Source organism: Pelodiscus sinensis, chromosome 9 (assembly GCF_049634645.1).
Source record: "Pelodiscus sinensis isolate JC-2024 chromosome 9, ASM4963464v1, whole genome shotgun sequence".
Lineage (NCBI taxonomy): Eukaryota > Metazoa > Chordata > Testudines > Trionychidae > Pelodiscus > Pelodiscus sinensis.
Genome location: NC_134719.1, coordinates 23,787,271 through 23,802,168, shown reverse-complemented (window position 1 = coordinate 23,802,168; position 14,898 = coordinate 23,787,271). Strand labels below are relative to the sequence as shown.

The following is a 14,898-nucleotide window of genomic DNA, read 5'->3' as shown; positions in this document are numbered from 1 at the left end:
CACTCGCCACAGGCTCAAACAGCAACCTGCTGGGGGAACTCGGCGCGGCGCCTACGCCTGGCGGCACAGCGCGGTGTGTCCATGTGGACAGCGCCGGGGAGAGCGCGCCTGGCTGTCCTCAGCTGACCCGAGTCGCCAGACCAGCGGCTTAGCCCCCGGCCTGCCCTCTGGGAGCCAGACGGGCGTTGTAACTTCCCTCTGCCCAGTGCCACGGCCCGAGCCTGCGGAGGTGTCACGCCGCTACCTGTGCGCCCCGCTCCCCCAGGCAAGGCCCGGCCCGGCAGCCCTGCTCAGTAGTTGCTAAAGTTCCGGTGCCAGCAGGAGCCAGGCTGCAGCAGAAGTTGGGGAGGTTGCGGGGGGGGGGAGGGGGGAGCGTGTCGCGCCCCCTCCCGGGCCGCCTGAGTGGTGCTGCATTGTGGGGGCGGGGGCCGTGTGCTGCAGGAGGTGTCACCCCTCCTCCCCCCGCCTTTGGAAGGGCAGCCCGGGCTGGCTCCCTCGGCACCGCGCTCCCCGGACTCCTTCTCCCCGGCCTGCCGCTGCGGACACGCGCCGCCGCGGAGTCGGCGCAGTGGCTGCTTGGCGCCCGGGCGGGACAAGAGGGGTCAGTGTCGGGCGCAGGAGCTGGGACAAGAGCGGCGGCGGCAGAGCGGAGCCCAGCGCTGGCTGCCTCCCATGCCCGCCCGGCAACAAAGAGCGCGCTGAGGAGCGGGGAAGAGGCGCCCGGGCTGCAGGCTCTGCCCGCACGGCGGGCAGCGGGGGACGATGGCCAGGAAGGGGGAAGCCGCCACCTCTCCCTACGGTAAGCGCCCGCCAACCCCCGGGAAAGGGGCGCCCCGGCCGCTCGGTGCCGGGGATGGGGCGAGCCGGCCGGAGCGTCCGTCTGGCCTGTTTACATCGCGGCTCCAGCAAGTGACCAGCCGCCGCAGCAAGAGTTTGTTTCCCTCGGCGGCTCCCGGGGGCTGTTCCCCCCCTTCTCCCCCGCAGCGGAGGGGCTCGGGCTCGCCTGCCTGCCCCGGCGCAGGGACTGGGCTTGGGAGCAGCGGCCTCCCCGCGGCACCTCGCTGCCTCCTCGGGGAGGGGGGAAAGTTGGGGCTCGGGAGGGGGCTCGGTGGGCGCCGGGAGCGAGGCCAGAACTCCTCGGGAAGCCGCTGGGGCATCGCCGCCGCGGGGCTCGGCTCTGGCCGGGGCGGAGAGGTGCGGGCCTTGGGGGGCGGGCAGTTGCACGGGAGTGCAGGGGGCTCGGGGGACCCAGAGCTCGGGATGGGGCGGCGGGGTGGTAGCGGGGGACTGGCTTTGGTGGTCCGAGGCGGGGAGCATGGACCGGGAGCTGGGGCTGGAGCACTGGGTTGGGGCTGGGCGTAGACAGTATTTTGGTGCAGGGGTGCGGGGTTGTGCACACGGGGTGGCGGGACGTGGGCGCGCAGCCTGCGCTTGGGGATGCGGAGGGAGGAGGATGCGGGGGGTGCGGATGGAGCGCGCTGGCCCCGGGCGACTTCCCAGTGGTCGGGGAGGAAGGGTGTAGCTTAGGGGGCTGTGACTGGGGATGCAGAGCTCGGAGCCGGGATACTAGGACTCAAGCGACCAGCTTTTCTCCTTGCCCAAGTCCTGCCAGCTGAAACGTCGCTTCCTCCAGCAGAAGGTCACTGGGGGCACAACTTTATCTCGGTGCTTGAGCGCTGCTTTAATTGCTCCCGAGTAGCTAATTCATTTGCGGCAGAGGAGAGGGTTTAGCAGGCTCCTTAATCTGTTTAAAGGCGTCTCCATGAAACCAACTGCAGTTTTCTTTTTACAATTATGCATGAGATTTCCATGGCAAAATATTTCCCTCTTTAATCTGCAGAATGAGCAGAAACCTCTTAGAAACAAGCCTCCTTTTCTCTGAATCCCAACAGGCTGGTCATTCTCCTAGATAATTTATACTAAGGGGCATCAATGGAACAATAAAACTCTTGCTTGGGTGATTTATGTGTACTGTGTGACATGGCTGTAACCCAATTTTTATGATTTACCTTTGTGGACTGAAACATGATAACTGTATCTGTTTAATCAAAAATTGACAATTTAAGTTATTCACAGGCCCTGAAGGACCAAAGCTGGTTAGCTTTCTTTAATGGAAGTAATGATATCCTGAATAAGCACATTAGTGCTTCTCCTGTTGTGGGTATCTGAGAGGATTGCAGGATGAGTCAAGTAAACAGAGAATTGTTTGCCAAAAGGGGACATAAACAAACTTCTAGAGGGGAAAGCTGTGCCAGAAATCATAGCACTTCTGGGGAGAAATGTATATGCTTCCAAAATATTGACTAATGTCTTTAAACATATTTAACTTCTAACAGGCCCTGACTCACATGTCAATAGTTTTGCTGTTAACTTCAGTGGTAATAGTCTCCAAAGTATAGAAAAGCAGACAGAAGAATACTCATCTGAAGAATCATAGGAACACAGTATTTAAAAATGGAAAACAGCTAGTAGATAGAATTCAGACTTTTGTAAATGAAGCATACCTCACTTACCAGTTATAATCAAGACATTGATTTGAAAATAAATGGAAAGAAATCTTGGAAATTGTTTTGGATTATCACACAACATCATTTTAGCTTCATTTTCAAAACATTACTTTGGAACATCTGCAGTCCTTTGTCATGCTGCTACCTGTATTTTACATGGAGAAATAGGCATTTTGGAAAACATGTGTCATGTGTTTCAACTTGTAATTTTTCAGAACTAGAAATTTAAATAGACTAACTAGAATTTTTGCTGTTTTAGCAATTTCACATTTTTGCACATTTTTTACTTCCTTTTTCTTTCTGTTTTTACATGTGTACATTTCCTTTTAAGGAGTAATTAGATATTACTTTACTCTTCTAGTGAAGTGAAGCAAGTTTGAATTAATCTTTCTACCTTATACTGTGAAATAGAGTTTAAAGGAATACAAGTGCAATGCCTTCTAAATTCCGGATCTGCAAGACTGCATGTCTTTTGCATGAAACTGCTATAGTAGTCACTCACCATCTTGATTTTATTTCTGACTCTGCGAATAGCTGGCTATTTATCTACCTATTGGTAAATGCCTGTAGCCTCTCTTCTTGGAACCCTTCTTCACCAGACCACTGGTGATTTTACTATTGTATAAATGACAGAGGCAAACCTTTCTCAAAAGATTCAGTCAATTGAATTCTTGCATCAATGAATGCCTTAAAAGAGATATCTCAAGTCATATTTCTGGCTGACAGCAGACTCCCTGGACAGCTGTCTCTCCCCCCCACACCCCCCTCTGAGCTAACAAGCTAACAAGTTTTTTAACTGATGATGGGTTACTAGGTTTGGATTGGCTGATGGAAAGTCATCATACTAGATAATGCCTGGATGGCTATTGGAATGAACATAGATGGATAAAAGGCTTTAGTAAACATGCAGACTTTGTGTGTATAGGGGAAGGGGGGGGGGTCATCCTTTTCTATAAGCTGTATTGTTTTAATCATATTGTTTCTCTTCATGTTCATGAAGGGACTGTAAGATCATCCTTGGAAGCAAGCTGCTTATTAGCTTACTAAATCCAGGTAATAGGATTCATTCTTCCCTAGAACAGCTATAAGCTAGAGACAGAGATTTCTTGCCCCCAGAATGGAGAAAATAGGAAGTGATGCTGACTTTATCAAGGCTCTCTTTCCAGCAGAGATTTTTTTTCAGTGTGAAAGGGAAATATCTGTTCCCTCTTGGGGAAAAAAAACTTTCAATTGCCTTCTTCTAGTGGAAAGATTAAAATAGAATACATGTTTTCCATGAGTAAAAGGACAATTACTCCTGCCCTCCCCCCATTTTTGTCTGTTTAGATGATTGCCACTGGAAATGAAAAACAAGACATTTTTGTGTACTTGCTTTCACATCATAGCTTAATGTTGAAGGTTAAAAAAAAAAAGCTCTCATTTTAAAATAAATTATTTCTGTCACTTGACTAATTCTTGTCCCTGTTAAAACCAATGGCAGAATTCCCATTGACCTCCATGGTGCATGATTAGGCCTTTAGCAATGCCAAAATTATGTGTTTGTGCCGTCACAATTATTTCCATAGAAACTAATAGTGGTCTAAAACCTAGATTATAACATCATGGAAGGCATAGTCTGGTAGAGGAGGCAGGGGCGGATATAGGGCGGGGCGAGCGGGGCAGCCGCCCCGGGCCCAGTGCTTCAAGAAGCTCTGCACATGCGCCGTGGCGCCACCGCGCATGTGCCGTGGCAAAGCGGAGCCCCGCGAAATTGGGCTGCCCTGAGCCCCACAAAATGGTCATCTGCCCCTGAGAGGAGGACACAGAGTTTAAAACAATATTGTTTCAAACAATATTTTAGTAAGTGGCATTAATTAGAATATATAAGGGCCAGACTTTATTATTTTTCAGTTCACTTTGAGTTAGTCTTTTTCTTGCATCTGTAAATGACAGGGAACAAGTCCTCTGAGGCAATGACTGTCATCTTTGTTATTAGTATGAAACTTAGCTCAACATATCCTTAATTGAAGTTCCTCACTGCTGCCTCCTGCAGCCATCCCAGCCTCATGGGTTCCCTCCATGTGTTGCTCAGAGCCAGTGCGTCTCTGAGGAGCAACAGACTTTGTGTACGCTCCCCTGCCCCCCAGGCAAATCCCTCCACTTTGGTCATGCGGTGCCTAGAAGGAACCACCAGCTGTTTAGAACAACTGGTGGTTCCCTCTACACGCTGTGTGCCCCTGGAGGGGGCAAGAGAGAAGATTGTGCACGCTCCCCTGCCCCCAGGCCAATCATTGCAGCTGAAGGCAGGGGAACGTGTGTAGATTAAGCTGCTGACTATTTAAAATGGCTGGCGGTTCCCTCTACGTGTTGCGTGCCCCTGGTGGGGAGCAAGAGAGTTTGTGCGTTCTCCTCCCCCCAACTGCGATGATTGGCTTTGGGGCAGGGGAGTGTGCAAAATCCCTGCCCCGCTGGGGGCTAATGGTAAGTACAGGGAACTGCCAGCCATTTTGAATAGCTGGCAGCTCTGGCTATGTGCCACACGCCCTTGGCAGCGGAGGGTAGGAGAGGCCAATCAAGGCTTGGGGACGGGGAAGTGTGCAAAGTCTCATCTCTGTTCCCCCTTCCAAGGCAGGACAGATTAACTAGCTTGGCATGCCGGATCTGGCCGATGGGCAATATTGTGCCCATCCCTGTCCTAAACGGTAAGAGCTAGGACCACCAAATTTGGTATACAGCTTCCTTTTATTATAACTTAAAATAAGGTAAGGGTTTGGTTGTGCCAGGAAAATGGAATGTGCCTGGAATGTGATTACTTCTCAGAAACCACACGGAAAAGACTCACCAGGCTGGTGAAAGGGACTGGCTGAGGATGTGCCCTCCCACCTCCAGGAGTGCCCCAGTACTGAGCCTCCCATCCCCCCAGGCAACTTTTAGGTAAGGTGGCATGGAGGCTGAAGCTACTGCCCCCTCTCCCCATTCATAGGGAGACATTGCTGGGTGTTGCCCTTTGTCAGGGACTAAAGGGAAAGTGCACAGTTGACTGTGTTTCCCACTCTGGTTGAGGAGTGTGGGGGCAGATGAACCTGGACCTGCCCCAGTTGGGGGAAATGCATCCCTCCGCCAACTGTGCCCACTGGAGCTGTAGTGGTCATGGAGAGATACTTCTCATCTGGCCCCCAGCTGCTGCAGTGAGAGAGGGCTGGGGTTGTCCTCTCTACCCCAGGACAGTCTGCATACTGAACCCCCCTAACCCCAGCCACACCCCAGAGCAATGATTTAAATGAAGCATGTATATTTTCATTTTTTTCCCAAAAAACAAATATTAATTGATTTAAGGGCCCAAGCAATGCTGGGTAAATCTTTTAGTTATTTAATCAATAGCAAATAATTATTTTAATATGATTATATCTATGTTACAACTTTATTCATTGTATAAGATGGTTATAAGCAACAATTTAAGGCTATTTGCAAATTCATTTAATACTAAAATGTCAGATCTGATTACAGTATAATGAGTGTAAAATTGATTGAAATTATTCAAGGAAGAGGAAATACATTGCAGATTTTAAGTGCATTATGTCCAGTTATCTCTGAGTTTCAGAGAAGTTAGGAAAGATAACTTTTCATTTGGACATAGCCACTAGGAATGTCAACATGTAGTTGGCTACACAAATAACCAATAAGCCTGATCTTATTAGTTAATCTGCTTGACTACACACACTCCCCCATCTCCTGCCCTTGCAGCCTCTGTATCAGAGCCCACAAGGGGGAGGAGCTGGAGCTGTTGGCCCTGAGGAGCTGGCTTTAAGAAGGCTTCCCAGGAGCACTGAATGTACCTCCTCCACCTCCGCTGCTGCCTCTGATAGAGAGGTAGCAGCATAGAGGATGAGGGGGCAGGCTGGAGCTGATTTGCATGGGAGCCTGGCTTTCAGGTAGGGTCCCCAGGCATGCCTGCTCTGCAGGCCCGCCTATTCCCCTCCCCCCCTTTGCTCCCTCCTACAGAGGTAGTGAGGGGCACAGGCAGGAGCCAGTGCTGCCTGCCTCCCCCATGCTGCTGCCTCTATCAGAGGCAGCTGTGTAGGGTGGGGGAGGAAGGATCCTCTGTCCTCAGGGAGCTTGGACCCCCACGAACAGGTGCTGCTGCCACCCCATGCTGCTGCTTTTATATCAGAGGCAGCAGTGCAGGGCAGCAGGTCTGCATGGGGAGCTGGTTTTTAAATTGGGTCCCCTGACAGATCGGCTCCTGCCTGGGGGAGCTCCCTGGGAAAGGAGCCGGGAGCACACTGGCTGCCAGCCCCACCCCTAGGGACTACTGAATAGTCATGTGACTGCTAAGACTTAAAGTGGTTACACAAGTATTCAGTTACGCAATATCTGACATCCCTATTAGTCACTACTTCTTGGGGCTTTTCAGAGAGAAGAAAACCACATGTAAAGTGCTGTTAAATTTAATGGGCTGAAATATTTTGATGACTCTTTGCAGAGAAATACTCCCAAAACTAAATCTTCATCTGGTGTAAATCAGTGTAGCTTCATTTAAGATTGGCCTTCAGGTCTTTATACACTTTGTGAACCACTAATATCCAGACAAATGTAAGTCTTTAAAAAGTAACCCAAGGAATTTATTATTTCTAGGCTTGAGTTGCCTCCCACTTTTGCCAGGAATTGTGCCCCGTCTCCTCTCGGTGACCTCAGCCAAACCAGGAAACTTTGGGCACTAACAGTCTGGTGCATCAGTGAAGTGAAAGTGGGCTCCCTTACCTGCTTTTATTCTGCACTGCTCCCAGAAGTGGCCAGAACAATTCTTGTGGCCTCTGGGGGAGAGAGGAAGTGTGTGTGTGTGGGGGGAGGTTTCTGTGTAGTGCCTCTGCCTGCAGGCAGCAGCATGCAGTGCTCCCTGACTCCCCTGCCTAGGAAAAGCTGCTGCCAGAAGGATGTATCTTCAGAGTTACACTGCCTGGGGTAAGTGCTGACCCCTTGCTCTACTCCCACAACACAAACCCTTGCCCCAGCCTAAATCCCACACACCCAAACTCCCTCTCAGAGCCCAACCCCCCTCCTTCCCACACCCAAACTTTCTCCCAGGACCCAACCTCTTCCCTTTGCTGCACCTAAAATTTCTTCTAGAACCTAATCCTCCTGCCTCCCAAACTTCCTCCTAGAGTCTGACCCCCCCCAACCCAAATTCCTTCCCAGAGCCCACAGCTGCCAAGCTTTCTGATCGGGCCTTGGCCCACCCTGCCATGAACCCAAGGCAGGCTGTCTGTGTACTGCAGCCTGAGGCCACTCAAAATGGTTGGTTGCTCCCTCTGGGCAATACAGTGGGAGCTGTGACGATTGGCCTGGGGTGGGGACAGCATGCAAAGCCTTCCCTTCCCCGCCCCGTCAGAAGTGCACAGCGCCAAGCAGCACATGGAGGGAGCCTCCAGCCATTTTGAGTAGCCCCCTTCTTTCCCTTTAAGAAACCCTCATAAGAACAGCTTCCTACGCTGTGCAGAGTCAGTTTGTGCAAACTGCAGAGACTGTCTGGGACCGAGACCGAGATTAACTCTCAGAAGCCACAACCTGCCAACATGCAGGTAAGAAAGTACCTTCCCCTTCACCCTGGCCTCAGTGCATTGGAGGTTGGATCAGGAGTGAGCCCTTCCAGATGGTGTACATGCAGTTGGCAACATGGAACCAGCTGACCTATCTTATTTCTAGCTGCTCTATCTAGTAATAGGAGCTAGAAGCATATGGAATGTTTTCTGGCAAATGGTTTTTCAGTAATTGTTACAGCAGCATTGTGAAATCTTGAATGGGAAGAACCTTGCCTCGGGGCCTCTGTTGGGCTGCTGGCTGGGAGCCGCCTAAGGTAAGTGACTTCCAGCCAGAGCCTGACTCTTGCACCCTACCTCCTGTTTCTGGCATCCCACTCCCCAACTCCCTACCCCAGGTCACCAACCCCTCCTGCCCTAGGTTACCACCCAAACCCCCTGTACTCCTCCACCCCCAGGCAGCGAGCAGCGTGAGCACAGGCTGGAAGGCTTCAGAGGAGCATGGGGCAGCCGCACAACCGGTTGGAGAAAAGCAGCACTTTGAAGCTGGAAAGTGCCACTCCTTGCTGGCTCTGCGGCTACTCAGTGCTCTTCTGCAGTCTTCCAGCCCGTGTTCGTGCTGCTGGCCACCAACTGGTGAGTGGTGGCAGCCAGCGGGCAAGGGGGAGAGTGGCTTGGGGATAGAGTGCCTAAGGCTCTCAGGTGGCCAATGGAACTGTACCCCCCTCACCTTTAGGTAGAGCACGAGTGAGTGTCTGCCCACATCTCCAGGCCAACCAGCACAGGGCCACTGGGGAGCCTGAAGCTGTCCTCCACAGCCTTGGAGATTGTGGGGGGTGTGTGTGTGTGTGTGTGTGTGTGTGTGTGTGTGTGTGTTATTAAGCACCCTTATCCAAAACACTTTATTTGGAAAGATCATTAAGTGGTCCACTGAGACCCTCAGCAATTTTCAAGTGGTCTGTGAAGAAATAGTTAGACTACAAAAACAATCAAGGCACCTCACTTTTTTCATTTATTTTTTATTACTTACAATTTAGAAGGAGGATAGAAAAAAAATAGAATGAAAAATGGGAGGGGCAGGAAGAGAATGTTCTTTTTCTTGGCTGGGTCCCCAGGAGGACCCCAAAAAAGAAGCTGAGCACAGGCACTTACTACCTCTAAATCTGTGTCTGGATTGATGTTAAGTTTTTGAATAAATACAACAAAATCAGAAATAGCTCTTTAATACCATGGAGCTGGTTTCAGTAGCAGCGAGAAAATACTTTTATTGTTGTGTACTGTGCAAGCTTAGCCCAGTTCACTAAAATTTGGTTCATATTTTCAGAATATCATAACTTTAAAACGTTATTAAGTTTTAGCAAATTTATCTATGCCCTGGGATGAGACATGCCATATGACACTTCAGAGAGTTATGTTTGGGAATCTGAAGGGAAGAAATAGAAAATTGACCTCCTAGTATGGTTTCATCAACTTTAGAGCAGCTAGTGCTAAAGCTTTTTATAGATGACTAGGTGACTTAGCAATTTTAATTCAGTGGTGGTGGGGGGAAAAAGGAGGGAGGTGGAAGGTGTATGTTCATGTTGTTCAAAATCATTGCGATTTTATCTCCAAGGGTATGTCTACACTAGCCCCCTAGTTCAAACTAGGGAGGCTAATGAGGGCGACCGAAATTGCAAATGAAGCACGGGATTTAAATATCCCGCGCTTCATTAGCATGTCCCTGGGCGATTGCCATTTTGGAAATTGACTAGCCCAGAAGAACTGCCTGCATCTACACGCAGCAGAGAAGAGCGATTCCGAAATAAACCCCTTACTTCGAATTACCAGTTAAACCTCATTCAATGGGGTTTAACTGGTAATGCAAAGCAAGGGGTTTATTTCAGAATCACCCTTCTCCTGCCACATGTAGATGTGGGCAGTTCTTCTGGGCTAATCAATTTCCAAAATGGTGACCGCCCAGGAACATGCTAATGAAGTGCGGGATATTTAAATCCCGCGCTTCATTTGCAATTTTGGTCGCCCTCATTAGCCTCCCTAGTTCGAACTAGGGGGCTAGTGCAGACATACCCAAAGTTCTGTATGTTTTTGGAGAAAGAATGTTACCTATTTCTAGCTGACCATTAATTTTTAGTATATAAATTATCCATGTCTATGAATTTAATAATTAATCTGATCCATGTCTCTAAGCTTGCATCTAGACTGGCATGATTTTGTGCAAATACTTTTAACGGAAAGTTTTTCCGTTAAAAGTATTTGTGCGAGAAAGCGTCTATACTGGCATGTGCCTTTGCGCAAAAGATTTGCTTTTGCACAAAAGCATCCGTGTCCAGTGTAGACGCTCTCTTGTGCAATAAAGCTCCGATGGCCATTTTAGCCATTGGGCTTTCTTGCTCAAGAAATTAACCTGTCTGTCTACACTGGCCTTCTTGCTCAAGAATACTTGCGCAAGAGAGCTTATCCCTGAGCGGGAGTGTCGGAGTATTTGTGCAAGAACCACTGATTTTGTACAGTACAAAGTCAGTGTTCTTGCGCAAATACTCGCGGCCAGACTAGACAGGTGGCAAGATTTTGCGCAAAAGCAGTTGCTTTTGCACAAAATCTTGCCAGTCTAGACGCAGGCTAAGGGTACATCTACACAGCAGGACAAAAGTCAAATTAAAATACACAACTTCAGCTACATAAATTGCTTAATTTGACTTTAATTTGGCACTGGCTACACAGCAGGAAGTTGAGGGAAGAACAGTCTTCCTTTGACTTCCCTTACTCCTCCTGAAATGAGAGTTAAAGGAGTTGGAGTACGAAGTCCTCTATCTTGGCATTATTTCAAAATAATGCCTTGCTGTGTAGACATGTACTTTGTTGTTTTGAAATAATGTGAGTTATTCCAAAATAATGCTGTGGTGTAGACATAGCCTAAGTGACAGAGTTGTAGATAGTAAATGTTCTCACAACGCAGGGGTGTCCAAACTTTTTTCAAAGAGGGCCAGATTTGAAGAAGTGAACATGCGTGAGGGCCGTCCCCGCACTCTCAGCCCCAAGGCGGAGGGCCCGCAGGGTCGGAGGCGGGCGGAGAGCGCAGGGCACGCCAGCCTCACGGCAGCCCGGGGGCAGGGCGAACCCGCAGCCGAGTGGGGGAGCGGGGCTGCGGACGTGCCCTACAGGGCAGGCTCTAGGACCGCGGAGGCCATGGGCGGCGGCAGCGCGGCCGGAAGCGGGGCGCTGGGCGCGCCAGTTCAAAAGAGCGCCGGGGAGCCAGGAGAGGAGGCGGAAGCGGGGGCCGTATTAAATCGGAACACGGGCCGCAATTGGCCCGTGGGCCGGACTTTGGACATGTCTGCTGAATAGGGGGAAATATGGCTACAAAATTATTATAGAAAAGTGGAATAATACATGATGGGGAATAACAGTTAAACAGGTGCCCAGACAGTGTCATGAATTAGTGTACTAGACTTTTCACCTCTGTGGTGAAACTTTGGACAGTCACAAATGAAACAGAGTTTGATGTGCTATTGCAATTTTGACTATGTAAAAAAAATCACAAAAGTTGTGACATCTGCTCAGGAGAGTCTCTAGACTGGATTAATGGTAGTGCTGCGGTGCTGGTCATGATTCAGGTGCATGTGCTATGCAGGAGCTCTCACACAGCACCTGCCCACACAGTGCCTGGCTCTAGCTGGAAGTTGTTATAATTTCAGCTTCATAAGCATTAAATAAACTCTCTCACATTGGAGAAAGAAATCACAAGACCATAAATATATCAAATGTGGGTTGGCAGATCCTTGAAATTAATGCATGAGTAGGATCCCTATCTGCTACAAGTATGAGAAATGCTTGATCCCAGAAGAGGATTAGCCCCTAGATTATGAGACTGACCGCCTAATTAACACCAATTAACTATTAGCTGGCTGTAAATTGAGTACTCATTAATTTTCTTGTTCTATGGCTGTGTATAATTCTAGTGTCAGGTATATGAATGATATATTACTTAGACCACAGGGGGGAACCTCCAGACTGGGGGCTGCATGCAGCCCCTTGCTTGCCTGGATGCGGCCCTTGAAGTTCAGGGCCCCTTCCTAGCATTGGGTAGCCTGCCCTAGCACTCCAGTCCCCTTGCAGCCCCACCATGAGTATGGAAGCACAGTATCTAAAGACTGGGTCCCCCTAAGTTGTGATGTGCAAAGTAGGGAGTGTCTTTTCTCCTCAGTTGGGGGCTATGTCACTGAAGGATTGTGGGTTTTTGGTGCTTCTCACTTGTGTGCAGCCCTTGACTGATTTTTCTGTGGGTCTGTGGGTCAGTCCCCACCCCTGACTCATACTATGGAAATTCTATCCTTTGTTTGTTTACTTGTGTTTATGTATTCCAAAGTATAGAAGTATGTAGCATCATTCACTGCATCATTCTATATTATCTAGAAGGATTTAATAATTACATTTCAATGTTTAATGTTTTGTGTTACAGTTTTGTGGCTCAAATTTGCACCCCTAGGTGCATTGCCTAGGCACCTGTTTGTCATTTCTCCTGTCATGTATTCTCCCACTTTTCTAAATTAATTTTGTAGTCAATAGGAAATAGTGCTAGAAGCCTCAGGGTATGTCTACACTAGAAAGTTAGTTCGAACTAACGGACGTTAGTTCGAACTAACTTTCCTATGCGCTACACTAGCGCTCCGTTAGTTCGAACTTAATTCGAACTAACGGAGCGCTTAGTTCGAACTAGGTAAACCTCATTTTACGAGGACTAACGCCTAGTTCGAACTAGCTAGTTCGAACTAAGGGCTGTGTAGCCCTTTAGTTCGAACTAGTGGGAGGCTAAGGCTTCCCAGGTTTCCCTGGTGGCCACTCTGGCCAACACCAGGGAAACTCTATTGCCCCCCTCCCGGCCCCGGAGCCCTTAAAGGGCCATGGGCTGGCTACTCACTTTGTGCCAGTTGCAAGGCTGCCAGCACCCGTGCCTGCACAGCCTGCACCTGCCACAGGATGAGCCAGCCATCCGAGGGCTCCCAGCCCTCCACTGCTCCCCACGACCAGCCTGGCGGCTCCCGGGAGCCTGCCCGGGGGCGCAAAAGGCGGGCGCCCGCCTGGTCAAGTGCGGAGATCGTGGACCTCATCGAGGTTTGGGGGGAAGCCTCAAATGTCCACGATCTCCGCACTAGCCACCGGAACGCGGCCGTCTATGGACGCATGGCTGCCAGCCTGGCCGCCAGGGGCCACCAGCGCAGCCGGGAGCAGGTGCGCTGCAAGATTAAAGACTTGCGGCAGTCCTACTCCCGGGCCTGCCTGCCAGGGGCTGACCTGGAGGCCTGCCCCCACTTCCATGCCCTGGACCGCATCCTGGGGCCTCATGCCGTCCCTGCCCCCCGGGACGTGATTGACCCCGGGGCAGAGGGACCGCTCCTGGACACCGAGGAGGAGGAAGAGGGCTCTGAGAGCCAGGAGCCTGCCGCCAGCCTTCCCAGGACCCGGGACCCCCGAGGCACCCCACAGAGCCGCTCGCCTGCATCATCAGAGGCCGGGGAGGCGTCCACCTGTGAGTACCCTCGTGTTCCCCTTATGTGTACGGGGGGCTGGGGCGAGAGGGAGCCCCGGGACCGTGCGCCTGGGCCTTGCCCACTACGGAGCAGCAGCTGGGGATCCTGCAGGGGCCCTGGCCTTGCAGAGGGGAGCTGGGTTTCACACACCTGGGCCCCTGGGGTAATTGACCGCTGGTCTTCTTGCACCACAGCTGCAGCACCGGGGACTGCAGGGCGCACCACACCGCCTGCAGCAGCCGCCCGCGCCCGGGCAAGCAGGACAGCCAGGAACCAGGAGGACTACCAGAGGCGGCATCTCCGGTTCCTGGACCGACAGCTCCGTCTCCAGGACCACTGGGTCCAGGAGGACCTCAGGCTGCGCCAGAGGAGTCTGGAGGCCCTGGAGGAGCAGGGCCGTGCCCTGCGAGGCCACCTCCAGAGCCTGCTAGACCGCTTCCCGTTTCCTCCTCCCCCTGCTCGCCCTGCTCCCCCTCTTTCTCCCCCTCTTTCTCCCCCTCTTTCTCCCCCTCTTGCTCCCCCTGTTCCTCCTGTTCCTCCTGCTTCCGCTCCTGCTTCCGCTCCTGCTTCATCCACACCCCCTGTCCTCTCTGCCCCCCCCTCCACAACCATTCCCCACCGACGCCCCCGGACCCGCAGTGTGGCGAGACGGGAGAGGCACCCAGACTCCCACCCCTGAGCTTTCCTTTCCCTTCCTCCCTTCCCTCCCCTCCCCTTCCAGCTCCCTCGTCCCAGGTTTCCCCCTCCCTTCTCCCACCTTCATTCCTCCCTCCCCCACCCCAGTTCTCTGAAATAAACAGACGTTTTTGTTTGAAAAACAGGTGTCTTTATTGTACAGTAGATAGGGAGGGGAAAGGGGAAGGGGGGGGGGGGTAGGGTGGAAGAAGGCCCCGGTGGGGCATGCAGGGAGAGGTCAGTCCTCCTCCTCCTCCACCTGGAAGCTCTCCCGCAGGGCTTCCCGGATCCGGATGGCCCCCCGCTGGGCTTCCCGGACGGCGGTGGTGCGGGGCTGACCGTAGTGTCCAGCCATGCGGTCAGCCTCAGCCATCCAGGCTGGCAAGAAAGCCTCCCCCTTCCGCTCACACAAATTGTGGAGCACACAACATGCCGCCACCACGGGAGGGATGTTGTGCTCGGCCAGGTCCAGACGGGTGAGGAGGCATCGAAAGCGGGCTTTCAGTCGCCCGAAGGCCCCCTCCACCACGATGCGGGCCCTGCTCAGCCTGTTATTGAAGGCCTGGCGGGAGGGATTGAGGTGCCCCGTGTAGGGCTTCATGAGCCAGGGCTGCAGTGGGTAGGCGGCATCCCCCACCAGGCAGACGGGCATGTCCACGTCCCCGACCCTGA

General features: G+C 51.6%; 2 protein-coding genes across 2 annotated transcripts in view; both read left to right on the top strand.

Annotated features, from left to right (window-relative positions):
• The first annotated feature begins 457 nt into the window (after positions 1–457).
• Positions 458–14,898, top strand: part of SLC44A5 (solute carrier family 44 member 5) — a 227,271-nt gene continuing 212,830 nt past the window's right edge. The window contains exon 1 of the mRNA XM_075936275.1: positions 458–799. Coding sequence (XP_075792390.1) covers positions 763–799 — 37 coding nt within the window. The 5' untranslated portion in view covers positions 458–762. The remainder of the gene's footprint in view (positions 800–14,898) is intronic.
• On the top strand, positions 10,103–14,361 carry LOC142830565 (uncharacterized). Its single transcript, XM_075936273.1, has 2 exons — positions 10,103–13,550; positions 13,746–14,361. Exons 1-2 carry the CDS (start codon positions 13,001–13,003, stop codon positions 14,228–14,230), a joined length of 1,035 nt encoding a protein of 344 aa, XP_075792388.1. The 5' UTR covers positions 10,103–13,000; the 3' UTR covers positions 14,231–14,361.

What these genes read in the sequence shown, in the direction of transcription:
- LOC142830565 (XM_075936273.1), top strand. Translation starts at nt 13,001, where the DNA reads ATGAGCCAGCCATCCGAGGGCTCCCAGCCCTCCACTGCTCCCCACGAC. An exon ending in GGCCGGGGAGGCGTCCACCT is followed by an intron (nt 13,551 to 13,745) that starts GTGAGTACCCTC and finishes CTTGCACCACAG; the next exon opens with CTGCAGCACCGGGGACTGCA.